This window comes from Nematostella vectensis, chromosome 4, assembly GCF_932526225.1.
Source record: "Nematostella vectensis chromosome 4, jaNemVect1.1, whole genome shotgun sequence".
Lineage (NCBI taxonomy): Eukaryota > Metazoa > Cnidaria > Anthozoa > Actiniaria > Edwardsiidae > Nematostella > Nematostella vectensis.
Genome location: NC_064037.1, coordinates 3,302,456 through 3,315,905, shown reverse-complemented (window position 1 = coordinate 3,315,905; position 13,450 = coordinate 3,302,456). Strand labels below are relative to the sequence as shown.

The window sequence follows — 13,450 nt, the reverse complement described above, 5'->3', positions numbered from 1 at the left end:
CTAACAACTGCTTGTTAGAGTCCTTTTTAGACATTCACCAACGCGATTTCCAAAAGGGCTAAATCAAAGATTTTTTTTTAAATGTAAAGAAGAAACTGCGAACATTGCGCATGTTTTGTTCGTGAACGTTTTCCCCTGAACTTCATACCGAAAGTACCATTTCCACCCCCGGGCGCTTGTGAACCCTGTGGCAAAGCGATCCCATACCTTCTCAGCACACAACAGCGTTTCAAAATGGCGGCAAAGCCGTCCCGAACTTGGACAGAAATTCACAACGTAAACTTCTCTTGAAACAGAAATACAAACATCGTTCCCTGCACAGACTTACAGTTTTATAATGCCTCCAAAGAAAAGCACCCCTGTAGCCAAGTCTACCGCTCGAGGGACCACGAAAATAGCTAGTAAACCCGCCACTACAACAAGAAAACCCACGACTTCCAAGACGGCAACTGAAGCGGGGCCCACGGGGAAAGGAGTCGCGAGTAAAAAGCCTACTGCAGCAGGAATCAAGGGAAAGGCGAAAGCAGCTACATCACCCCAGGTAACTAGGTTGCAGTGTTTTTGCGTGAATTCCTGCGTGTAAGCGCTTAGCTGGAATTGTTGTATTCTATGTTTCCATGGCATCTGACTGAGGTACTTATAGCTTACTTTTTACTTATGGATTCTGCGTGAGGGTATCAAATCACCCTATGACATCGAACTTAACTTTATATTTAATAAGGAATCTGGAACTCCATAGCCATAGAGGCAATGCTTTTTTTTATAAGTCCTGAGCCATTCCCAATATATTATGAGAATGCTGATAAAACCTTACCTGAAACAGTGCATGATTTTCTTTTGAAGAGTTGTGATTTGATCTGTAATCTTGTCATTTGATTTTTGTTTTATCAGTTATTTAGCCCATGAGTTTTTATCTTTCCACTGTTTTTGCTTTACTCGTCCTCTTTCCATTGTTAGATAAAAGCAAGTTTCCCCATACTTAATGATTTCTATTTGCAGCCTATGACCCTTGTCTGGACAAAACAAGATGACTCAGCAAGGACCATTCAGAAGTACATTAGAAGACATCTGGCCAAAAAACAGTTGGAAAAGCTCAAAGATGAAAAGCAAAATTATGAAGAAATGATGGAGAAACTTCAGAAAGAGGTCTCTGGGCATTGTGTTAATTTTAAAACCATACAGTAGCACCTAGCATGCCAAGCAGCTCTCTAAAAACACTCCAGAACAGCACTATGGTGCTTTTTTGTGCCTGTGCCTTTCACCACTGGTTCCAATGTGGGTTTAGTTAGTAGGCATGCATTGTATGGCAGCTGCCTGAGGCATCTGTCTATGCCTTCGACGTGACCATGTTATATATGCTTTCCCAGCTGCACGGACAGTAATTGCCTTCCCAAATTCATTTATTTTTATTTGATGCTGTGCTTACACTCTCAGGCATGGCTGAAGATTGTTCAGATGGAGCGTGAGCAGGCTGAAAAAGAAAGACAAAAAGAGGAGGAAGAAAGAAAACGCCGCAAAGAAGAAGCAAAGCGTAGAGCGAGGATTTTAGAAGCCGCCTTTGATGGGGATAATGATGAGATCTTAGCTGTTCTTGAAGAGGTTTGTGTGTCTGGTCAAAGTTGTTACCTACAAATACAATGTAAAGTTCAGTTGTACAATACCCATCGTACTTGCATTGGCAAATCATTTATCAGACTATCTGTTTTGTTCCCTGTGTTCCCACACAGACCTATACTGATGACCAAAAAAGGGCTGATTTATCTGATGTTGCTCGTGAGTCACTAACAGTGCGGCATCAACTGGCACTTGTTGACTGTGAGGATGCAAACAACAACACACCCCTATCTGAGGCTGCAAGTGGAGGGCACAGTGATACCATACTAATGTTGATCAATAAAGGAGCTGAAATTAACTCCAGAGGAAAGTATCACAGGACTCCAATATGGCGAGCTGCATTTGCTGGTCATTTACAAGCAGTCCAGGTGAACTACTCAATACTCTTTTCATGTTCTGTTAAGCCCCAATTGACTGGACTTGAGAGTTGATGAGAGTCCTACTTTCTCTAACTCTCACAAGACCTACCTGTACTTGCTCCTTTATTGTTATAAACTAGTCAATTGACCTGACCCTGGCCCCCTGACCCCCAGGACATAGCTGAGAATGTAACATTTGTGCTGAATTACAATTTTTTTATTTTCTCCCAGCCCCCTGGAGAAATGTAGCTGTATGAAAGTGTACTTCCAGGGCCATGTCCCTGTTACCCTCCCACTATGTTCTGCAGGTTGGGGGCCGAGGTTTTAATTGACTAGTGCATTATTAAAGGCTCTTTGAGATTGGTCACATTCCATTCTCTATAATTTTGATCATTTGATTTTTTTTCGAACCATGGGCCAATAATAATAGGTATAATTGTTAATTAAGTACTAAACAAAAACTGGCATTAGTATTTTTGCTAAGTCTTTTACACCAGCCAAAACTGCTCACTGTATTCAAACACAATAAACATCACCCATGGTTGGCTGATGAAACATAAGTTTTTTTCACATTTTATGAAATTCCAAAAAGACTGACTACTCTTAATGTTTCCTTGATACTTAGACACTCCTGGAAAATGGAGGTGACCCAAGACTTGTTGCTGACGATGGCACAAATGCAACACAGGTACTCACCAAACCATTTTTATGTTCCAGACCATTAATTATTTTAACAAGTCAAATCATATATTGCACACCTGACCTTGGTGACCTCCAAGAAAACCACAAGAATGAAGTTTTCTGTTTGGGATCATTTTCCTTCACTAATGCTTACATGTCCATGGTGTCTAAATAATGTCATATTGAAAGGAGGATTTTAACAGAGATCAAGTAGATCTGGTATAAATGTGAAATTTACTTACTTTACATGGCACTATTTCAAGGTTGCATCCATTCCAGCTGTTGAGCAAATCTTGACAAGTTGGGATTTGGCAAGAACAGATGCACTCTTGGATAAGGTCAACACAGACAGGGAGAGAAAACTAGAGGAGGAGTCCAAACGCCAAAAACTGGAAACTAACAGGTCATTCTGATTGGCTGATCAGTGGTCTTGATCTTGTCATTTATGTGTTCCATAACGCTAAAATGCATTTGTTTTAAATTTTTGCATGTTCTATTCTATTTGATATTTTTGTGCATTTATATGAATGTTTCAATTCATTTTCTAAATCTAAAGTTTTTTTTAATCTGATTTTATTGGATTTGTTAATAAGCCTCCTCTCTTCCTTCCCCTTCAGACTTGAAGATGAAATCAAAGAAGCTGAAAAGTACAATGATGCTTGTCAGAAAGAGGTTGTCAAAAACATTCACATTAATCAGTTTCTAAATACTTGATTCACTGTTATGAGTAATCATCCAGATAGCCAGTGCCTAAAAAAACATGAGAAAGGACAATTCCAGTAGACATGTTTAAGTAGGTATCTGCCATCACAGTGAATTAATGTAGCCAAGGTCAGGATAGCTTGAGATTTTTTTCAGAGATTCTCAAAACCTTGTTGTGAGCCTAAATTGCTAGGTTCCTCAGATGAAGACATTGAGTTGGACATCTTGTCTCTCATTGATTACACTTATTCACCTGGTTACATGCTGTTGTTGTTGGCCCAGATCTTGTGTATGGCAGAGGGTCTGGCTGTTTAAAATTTCCACCTTCATCTAAACCCTTTTTACACCTCACCAATTTCTAAAAGATAAATATTGATTTTTCAATCGCTTACTTTTTTTGTCTTGTTTGCAGCTGACCAGAGCATATTGTGAGTTGAACAAGAGGATATTTGAACATGACTCCTGCATGGAGGAGGGAAAGTTGGACAAGAAAGAGATTACCATCCAGGCAAGTCTAAGATTTTCCTGTCTTACCATTTTAGACATTATACTGTAGCAATATTGAAAAACTGAAACATGAGGTGTGTAACTCCAAATGTGTCTTATACAGTAATTATACAAGATAATCAAATATTTTTTGTATGATAATCTCATGTCACTTGTATCTTGTGTATACTGCAATACTATTTCTGGCATTTTTGGTCATTTCAAGTTAATGTTACGATGCAATCTTATTTCTTGTAGTATGTTTTTTAGGCTATCCATGATGCAGAAGCTGTACTTGAGTTGGTGAAGAAAAAAGCTGAGGCATCTAAAGAAAAGCTTTCCAAGGTACAACTCTCCCTTGTGCAGTGCACATGCACAGGCTCAGAGCATGCAACGAAAGTTCTGGAAAGCACCACAAATTATTTTCTCAAAAAATACTGGTTTGTAAAATCTCTATTAAATTTGAGTACTTCCACATATACAGTTCTTTAAAAAAACATTCCAAAATTTTTGTTTTTATTGATATCTTTATTTCATTGTCACATAGGCTAAACTAAAACTACGTGAACAGATAAAACAAGACAAAAAAGGTAAACACTTACTACAACAGATACTACTGACAGTTTTTGATGTGCTTATAATAAATTGTCTCATTCTTATCACTCCTTAGTGCTGGCATTCTGCAAGCATTTGTCCCTGCAAAAAAAGGGACCATTGGATAAAAAAAACCCTCTTTTGGGTTGTATTGGTGATCGTGGTGTAATATGATATCTCATTGCATATCTCTCTTAGGTGAAAGTGAGGAGAATTTACAAGGTATTAAAGTCATGATACGAGACCTTGACGATGTCTTGTTTAGAGACGTTGGTGGAAAGATTGCAGCAGGTGGCAGGTATTGTATTAAGCCTAAACATGTTTTTACAAACAGAGACAATGTGCTTGCTTGTAGATATACATTATGTTTGCTTGAAAATGCATTGAGTTACCTTTTGAATGCATTGTTTTAAAAGATACTATACGCCAGACATTATTTTATTTTTGTATTAGTTTACAATATATATCATTTGTTTTTTTTTTTTTTCATTTGTGACTCTCTAAAACAAATTTTATTGTAAACTCTAAATAATACAAAATAACGTCTGGCCCGCCTAGAACGGCTCATCCTATTTGCGGATTAGTGGTTCCTGTACAATATCTCCTCATATATATAATAAACTTTAACTGAACTTGATACAAAATAGGGTTTTTGCTTTTAAATGCTTATAAATACATGCTGGTTGCTTATCAATTTATTGTTCTGGCCTCTAAAAAACATTGTGTCTGGTAATAAATACATTGTTTTGATTATTAATACATTGTGTCTGGTAATAAATACATTGTTCTGATTATTAATACATTGTGTCTGGTAATAAATACATTGTTTTGATTATTAATACATTGTTTTGATTATTAATACATTGTTCTGATTACAGGTGGCCTCTGTTGATTGACCCCTCTGGGCAAGCGGCCATGTTTCTTCGCTATCGAGACACTAATTACATTAATGCCCTGAACCCCACCCAAGTGGAGCCCGAGGTGATCAGGCTAGCTCTTTTGGGTGCTATCCGGTAAGTGCTGGGTACCCTGTGATGACATGTATGTTATCCGGTAAGTGCTGGGTACCCTGTGGTGACATGCGTGCTATCCGGTGAGTGCTGGGTACCCTGTGGTGACATGCGTGCTATCCGGTAAGTGCTGGCTCCCTGTGATGACATACGTGCTACCCGGAAAGTGCTGGGTACCCTGTGGTGGCATATGTGCTATCCGGTAAGTGCTGGGTCCCTGTGGTGACATACGTGCTACCCGGAAAGTGCTGGGTACCCTGTGGTGACATGCGTGCTATTCGGTAAGTGCTTGGTACCCTGTGGTGACATGCGTGCTATCCGGAAAGTGCTGGGTACCCTGTGGTGACATTCGTGCTATTCGGTAAGTGCTGGGTACCCTGTGATGACATGTGTGTTATCCTGTAAGTGCTGGGTACCCTGTGGTGACATGACTGCTATCCGGTAAGTTTAGGGTACCCTGTGGTAATGACGTAACTTTTACTGCCATACGCAGCTTACCTGTACTGCTTGCCGTGTACTGAACGGCTAGAGTGTCACAGCATTTTTAATTTAGGGGGGAAGGGGAGGGATTACTTTGCGGCGCTTATGTAATGTGTGCTAATGTATGGAGCATGCCTTGCTGTCCCGTGTGTTGATTTCCTTGTCGTTACAGGTTTGGCAAGCCCTTCGTTCTAGACATGATGGAAGTGGACATGTTTGATACCATGGTCATGAAGTTTGACGACGTGCAGAAAGGACTGTTGCCGTCGATAATGGACAAAGGGATTTTTAAAGATAATATGTAAGTGTTCCAAGACGTTTTCTCTATTTGTCCATGTGAAGCAGTTAAGTGTTTCCTAACCAGCTTTCAATGTAAAGTTCTTAGGGCACAGCTGTGATCCCTTTGTCTAGATTTTACCATGCAAAACAAGCCTTAATAGCACGATATCATTTGCCAAATGCGGAAAAGAAAAATTCCGGGTACATAGCTACAAGATAGACAAAACCTGTTGTCGCAACCATCGAAATGCGTTTTTCTCGAAATAAGGGGAAAGATTTCATATTTTTGAAAATGCAATTATTTTAGGGTATTGCTATTTTTTCAGGTTTTCGAAAACGCTGTTGTTTCAGAGTTTTTTTTATCTCTATTCTTTCAGGTTTCTAAATTCGTTGTCCTTTCCGGTTTTTTTAAAATAGCCGTTCTTTAAGGTTGTTGAATTCGCTATTTTTGAATTTACTTTTCTTTCAGGTTTTTGAAGTTGGTCAAGCCAGATGACGGTGAACAATACAGCAAGACAGCCTTTCTCGGGGCGAGGATCGAGAACTTTATGTTGGTTATCATCACAAAACAGTGGAATCCACCAGAAAAACTGATGGAGCAGACATACCCTATCCGAATTATCATTCCGTCGCTGCCAGACTTCTAGTGAGCCATCAGATAGCATAGTAACGATATAACCTTCATTACCAGAATATAGTTGCCCCTCTCAAACACCAGTGAAACGAGCAAACAAAATCCCAAATGGCAAAGTCTTACTTTTGCTCTCAATTACCCCAAGATCCCCATTATCTAAAAAACGTCCTATTTGGCGGTGCCAGAAACTCTAATATTTACTCACAAAATGTTTCGAAGGTATGTAAACATATTCTGTATCTTTCTGGGAAACAAGGGTAGTACGTGGAATGTCTATCGTAAACCGAGGCCTACATGGAATCCTAGAATAAAAAGCCCGCAGAACGTGCTAAAAGAAGAATAAGCAAACGAGGGCATGTCTTGGTGGGTTTACTAGGGTTGGTTGTGTGACTGGTGCATTTATGAACAAACGAACACTGGTTACTGGAAGCCCTACAAGATCAAGGATGATATCCGCCAACGAACGTTTTTGATTCATTTTCTCGTAAATGGGACCAGAATCCGCTAACCCGAAGTGATTTGTCTCCCTTCAGTGGTACTTTTTAGTTAACTGTAACTATTTTTACCCTTGATAGTTTAAACTATTTCCTCCACCACCAAACCGAGTATCTGGATTCAAATTTGTATTTATGTGAATGGGATATTTTCTTACAATAGTTATGTTTTATAGGGTTTTGCGTAATATTTTCAACATGGTTTTACAGCCAAAATTCATTATGTAAATTATCTAATGGCGTACCTATGAAACTGTAATGTATAATGTTGTATCAGTGTGCAGGCTAAGAGCCAAGTCGAATTGTCCTTTCATTAAGAAAATGGTAAAGTAATATATCTTGACTTGTGATGTGTCCCGTGAAATGACTCGTCTAGTTTTAGAAGATACTATTAATGGTGCTCGGCGGCGTGGCCAAGATTTTAAAGGAGGGGGCCCGAAAAGGACTTTCAAGGCATTTTTCCCTGTATTTTAGGTAATGTCTCATACAATAACTTTATTTTTGGCTGCTAAAAGGGGGGAGGGCACGTTACCCCTAGGCCACCCCCCCTGGTGCTAGATAGCCGTGGAATTTTGTGATTCTCCTTTTTCGGCGGCAAGCAAATGGTGATCCGCCACTGCAGTTTTTTTGTATTTCAAACATTGTCTTGCCGAGAACTAGAGGAGCAACTTTGCTTTTTGGTTGATCAGTGCTTCATGCACCTATCAATGTTGAACCGGTGGGGGGGTTTGCGACAAGGCGTGAGGATTTAACATTTTTTTAGTCAAATTCCCTACCCTTGGGCCAAATTTTGGAGCCAATCTTGGGAAATATTCTTACCCCGGGCTATATTATTTTGATCAAATATCCTCTGCCAAGGGCGTACGGCAGGATCAATAGATCCCTACCCTGGGAAATGATAAGTTAAATAAACTTCACCCACGGGATGAACATGAACGTCAACATCCCTACCTACGGGCCAGTTTAACTGTTCAATAAACCTCATCCACGGGATGAACATGAACGTCAAAATCCCTACCTACGGGCCAGTTAAACTGTTCAATAAACCTCACCCCTTGCCGAACCTCCTGCTCTTTTGTACTAACTTGAATACTAAACTTTGCACCAGTGGAAAAACCACACGAAACCGACGTGACAAACAACGCATTAATTTTTAGATATTTTTATCAACTTGTTTAAATACCACATAAATTTACATCGAGTTCAATTTAACAAGTGGCATGCATATTTCAATGAATTGTGATCAATTCTAGTTAAAAGACGAAATTGTACAAAAATACCATCTCTATACTATTAATTCGAAATACCGTTCCCTATTATTACTTAGATTTCGCATTATTCGAGACTAGCTCAGGCGTGTGAATAATACATAACAGGAAGGTGGGATTTTTCTTTTGTTTTTAAATTCAATTACCAATGTCAGGACTTGGATACAAATTTGAAGATGGGAGTTTTCAAATGTTGGTTAACAATGAACACGCGGGAAAAACGCATTTCCGAAACGCACAAAAAGACGAAGAATTCCGGATAGGAAAATAACGGATTTGCTTTACGCGAAATGCGTTTGAAGTGATTCAATTGCGTTTCCTGTCCTCTCTTCTCCCAAAACACGTTTTTATAGATGTAACAAAGGTTGTGCTGTTGGTGGACCTTGCTGTCTGCTATCGCTTCCTTTTATTACAAGTAAAAATTAAACTGCGTTAGATTGGAATAAAAGGAATAAGTCTGTGCCAGCTGAATATTTCGAAGCCCTTTTCCGACACGGTTCGGATTTGGACACTACTGCATCCGGTCTAAAGGGATCGCCTTGATAGTGAAAATACCGTCCACGTTCACGACATTTGAAGATAATTTTAAACAAGTAACCAAACACTGGGAAAACAGCTTTTTATCACACTCCACTAGACACCCAAGTTCATTTTAACCCTGCTCTGACTCGAGCTAAAAAATACACACGCCTGCTACAAACGGCTGCATCGCGAGCCACCGTGATATCCTCGCTGCCTCATAGGTATTTCACAAATGAGGAGCTAAATGCAATAAAAAGACTACAGTTTGAAAACCTCTTACCATATCAGCGCCAGCACGGGTTTCTATAGACCAAGATTTTGTGTCATTACCCACAACGCAGCGCACAGGTTCGTACGGTTTCTCACAGTGAAGACTTATTTAGAATAGGTGGATAACCCCGGCCCCACAGGAAACCCGAGTCATTACCTTGTGCCTTACTATATCACGGCCGATATTTCATCTGACCCAGCTCCTTGGATTAATAACTTTGAATTAATAATTTTAAAATGTCTAAATATCAAATGACCCAGGAGCGGGCTTGGCCCTTCGATTCATTTTCTCCTGGCTTTTGCGTTTTTCGATGCTTTTTTTCCGTCTCTCTTCACGGCTTCGGCTGTGTTCTTTCTTTGCGGCGCTTTTTTTCGGCTTGCCTTCGTCGCGCGTGCCATCAGGGCTAGTCACGCTGTCCGGTGAGTTAAGTGATCGCGGACTATCTAGTCCGCTGCTTCGTTCGTCGCGACCGTCCGCGAGGTCTGTCAGGCGGCTTTTGAGTTTGTTCTACGGAGTAAATAACACATATTTTAGCAAGCCCAACCTGTTTATTCCTAGGGATAATTACAACTAGAAACAGCGACTGGTTTTAGATGCCATTTGCACTGACAACGTTTAACTTATAGCCATAAGTAGGTCAGCCAATCAGAATGCAGCATTGATGATAGACCACTAGTGTGACTTGAGTCATGTCGTATACATTTCATACATGAACAGGTTATTGTCCTTCTTGTCTCCCAAACTTGGTCATATGCACATATACTTCTCCTAGCGAACATACTTATTAAATTTTCGTGCGAATAATTCAATTGTCCGCTTAATTAGTTCCTTTCCCTAATTATTCGCGGTTATTCACGCTCATGTAATATATATTAATTGAATTATAATTAGAAGAGATAACTATTATTAGCAGTAGAGATGAATTTACACATAAAATAGTTGCGCGTCTCTGGAATTCACCTGCAGATCACTATCGTCGTCCAAGTCCTCCAGTGACCGGTATGAGCGCGGCTCAGACGGACCGCGGGAGGCTGTTTCTAGCGTTATATCGAGGTCGCCATCGCTGAGGTCGGAGTCGTCGATGCCATCTGAGTCGAGCATGTCGTCTTCTAAGGCTCGCTGAAGCTCCGCCACGCGTTTTTTACTCAGGTTGAGCTCTTGTTTGGACAGGGATAACTGGGCTTCCAGGTTCTCAATCTCACCCTCCTAGAAACACGCGAAGAAAACAAGTTACGGGATTTGGACTTTAGCATTTCCATATCGTTCAATTCTTGTTGTGGAAGGATAGAACACAGATGATTCCACATTTGCCGACAGATGATTCCACATTTGCCGACAGATGATCCCACATTTGCCCACAGATGATTCCAAATTTGCCAACAGATAATTCCACATTTGCCGGAAGAAGGTGATGACGAGGCATGAGTTGTAATAATTATGCCGATACTGTTGACGATGACAGAAATGTTCAAAATGACGATGCTGGTGATTACCCTGGTAAAGACGGTCATGTTGTTTATAATTGTGAACCTTATGGTGATTTTAGCGATAACAAGGTTTTTTACTCACCACTTCCGATTTTCTCTTCCTCATGTCCTCCTCGCGTTTCTCCAAGGCGCTCATCTCTTCACGCATCTCACGCATCTGGCGCTCGTATCTACAAGACAGCATAACTCAGTCCTGATTTGTCAAACAATACGCACATACATTCACACTTGTGACGCTATAACAAAACAGAGACTTGCGTAGTGTCGTGCTTGCCGGTTCATCCCTCTCTCATAGATACTCGCCTTGCATAGCGCTAATAGCCTAGTATCTCTGTAACTGGACGGCTTCCCTTCTCATAAATACTCGCCTTGCATAGCGCTAATAGCCTAGTATCTATGTAACTGGACGGCTTCCCTTCTCATAAATACTCGCCTTGCATAGCGCTAATAGCCTAGTATCTCTGTAACTGGACGGCTTCCCTTTTTTCTTTTACGCTCTAGATCTAGCTTAGTTTTGTGTTGTGTGTGTGTGTTTTTTTCAAGGTGTCCTAAGTGTGTAACCACTACGGTAACCCACTGTTATTTTTTTGCTGTCGTTCGGTTTCTCGTAAGCTGGTCCTCATCACCTTCTTACATATCTAGCCTTAGTCATGTTTTGTAATGTGTTGGGTTTTGTACCTAGTACCAGAGTAACTACCTCGTATTTTCTTGCTGAAGTTTGGTTTCTCGTAGCTGACCATCATCTCGTTCGTCTTGCAATCTCTGAACTTGCTCCTTTAACCGCGTCACTTGCATCTAAAAACAACATCAGATAATGCGTTACTTGCATCTAAAGACAAGATCAGGTAATGCGTTACTTGCATCTTAGGACAAAATGAGATATTGCGTTACTTGCGTCTTAAGACAAGATCAGATAATGCGTTACTTGCGTCTTAAGACAAGATCAGATAATGCGTCACTTGCGTCTTAAGACAAGATCAGATAATGCGTTACTTGCGTCTTAAGACAAGATCAGATGATGCGTTACTTGCGTCTTAAGACAAGATCAGATAATGCGTTACTTGCGTCTTAAGACAAGATCAGATAATGCGATACTTGCGTCTTAAGACAAGATCAGATAATGCGTCACTTGCATCTTAGGACAAAATGAGATATTGCGTTACTTGCGCCTTAAGACAAGATCAGATAATGCGTTACTTGCATCTTAGGACAAAATGAGATATTGCGTTACTTGCGTCTTAAGACAAGATCAGATAATGCGTTACTTGCGTCTTAAGACAAGATCAGATAATGCGTTACTTGCGTCTTAAGACAAGATCAGATAATGCGTCACTTGCGTCTTAAGACAAGATCAGATAATGCGTTACTTGCATCTTAAGACAAGATCAGATAATGCGTTACTTGCGTCTTAAGACAAGATCAGATAATGCGTTACTTGCGTCTTAAGACAAGATCAGATAATGCGTTACTTGCGTCTTAAGACAAGATCAGATAATGCGTCACTTGCGTCTTAAGACAAGATCAGATAATGCGTTACTTGCGTCTTAAGACAAGATCAGATGATGCGTTACTTGCGTCTTAAGACAAGATCAGATAATGCGTTACTTGCATCTTAAGACAAGATCAGATAATGCGTTACTTGCGTCTTAAGACAAGATCAGATAATGCGCTACTTGCGTCTTAAGACAAGATCAGATGATGCGTCACTTGCGTCTTAAGACAAGATCAGATAATGCGCTACTTGCGTCTTAAGACAAGATCAGATAACGTCAACCGTCGCTCCACTCGAACCAAAAATTACCCCTTAGATTGCGTCCACACCCGATGAGCTCTTCGAGTTTAAAAAAGACCAATCACGTCACCATTTTACACTCCCACCAGCACAATACCGACACACCGAAATAATTCATTTCTATCGGCTAGTTTAAGCAACTTTAATCTTAACTGGACATTTTGAAGTTTTCATGCAAATAAACCAATGTATTGTCAATTGTAAACAATAATAAAGGTGCTGTTGATCGACACTCTTTTGTAAAGAAGTCTTGCTGATGCTTCTTACATCTTGCCGTTTCTTGAAGGATCCTTCGAAGTCCAGTTTCGTCTCGAGTTCTTTCATCTAGATATAAAACAATGGGAACTACTTAAAGTTGAGAAAAAAATATATCGTGCCTGAGAGAAAGAAAGAGAAAAAAAGAGAACTTTCGAGAAGAGAAATATAGACAAGAGATCATGCGAACATAACATAAGAGTTTCCGGTATGTGAAACGGATGCATGGCCCAATCGAATAAGAGCGGGGCAGGGAAAAGTGAGTCCACGTAGGGGAGAGAGGGAAAGTAATGATTTGATGTAGGGTGATGGGGTAGGGTTGGTAGGCGGGGAGTGGGTAAGGCAGGATTGGGAGGGGTGAGTAGGGTTAGGTTCATGGGGGTAGGGTAGGGCGGGTTTGGTAAGTGTAGGTAGCGCTTGGGCAAGTTTGGTAAGTGTAGGGGTAGGGCGGGGCTAGTAAGTGTAGGTAGGGGTAGGGTTGGGTTGGTAGGTGTATTATAGGGTAGGGCGGGGTTGGTAAGT

General features: G+C 40.4%; 2 protein-coding genes across 6 annotated transcripts in view; one reads left to right on the top strand and one right to left on the bottom strand.

Annotated features, from left to right (window-relative positions):
• Positions 1-39: 39 nt before the first annotated feature.
• LOC116614805 (IQ motif and ankyrin repeat domain-containing protein 1) lies at positions 40-7,662 on the top strand. Its single transcript, XM_032376248.2, has 14 exons — positions 40-541; positions 1,000-1,146; positions 1,435-1,599; positions 1,728-1,982; positions 2,599-2,661; positions 2,918-3,057; positions 3,272-3,326; positions 3,769-3,864; positions 4,113-4,187; positions 4,390-4,432; positions 4,635-4,734; positions 5,315-5,449; positions 6,099-6,227; positions 6,675-7,662. Exons 1-14 carry the CDS (start codon positions 338-340, stop codon positions 6,850-6,852), a joined length of 1,785 nt encoding a protein of 594 aa, XP_032232139.2. The 5' UTR covers positions 40-337; the 3' UTR covers positions 6,853-7,662.
• Positions 7,663-8,479: 817 nt separating this feature from the next.
• Positions 8,480-13,450, bottom strand: part of LOC5507562 (unconventional myosin-XVIIIa-like) — a 42,572-nt gene continuing 37,601 nt past the window's right edge. For 4 of the 5 annotated variants that reach the window (XM_048727189.1, XM_048727187.1, XM_048727188.1 and 1 more), the window contains 5 exons: positions 12,941-12,997; positions 11,579-11,676; positions 10,964-11,051; positions 10,355-10,600; positions 8,480-9,901 (listed from right to left, as the gene is read on the bottom strand). In XM_048727189.1, coding sequence (XP_048583146.1) covers positions 9,635-9,901; positions 10,355-10,600; positions 10,964-11,051; positions 11,579-11,676; positions 12,941-12,997 — 756 coding nt within the window. In that variant the 3' untranslated portion in view covers positions 8,480-9,634. Of the gene's footprint in view, positions 9,902-10,354; positions 10,601-10,963; positions 11,052-11,578; positions 12,017-12,940; positions 12,998-13,450 lie in introns of those variants that run through there. The other variant, XM_048727191.1, reaches the window with a different exon arrangement.

Excerpts from the sequence above, each read along its gene's own strand:
- LOC116614805 (XM_032376248.2), top strand. The coding sequence starts at position 338 with ATGCCTCCAAAGAAAAGCACCCCTGTAGCCAAGTCTACCGCTCGAGGG. Across the intron at positions 542-999 it reads AAGCAGCTACATCACCCCAG|CCTATGACCCTTGTCTGGAC; the intron begins GTAACTAGGTTG and ends TTCTATTTGCAG. Across the intron at positions 4,735-5,314 it reads AAGATTGCAGCAGGTGGCAG|GTGGCCTCTGTTGATTGACC; the intron begins GTATTGTATTAA and ends TTCTGATTACAG.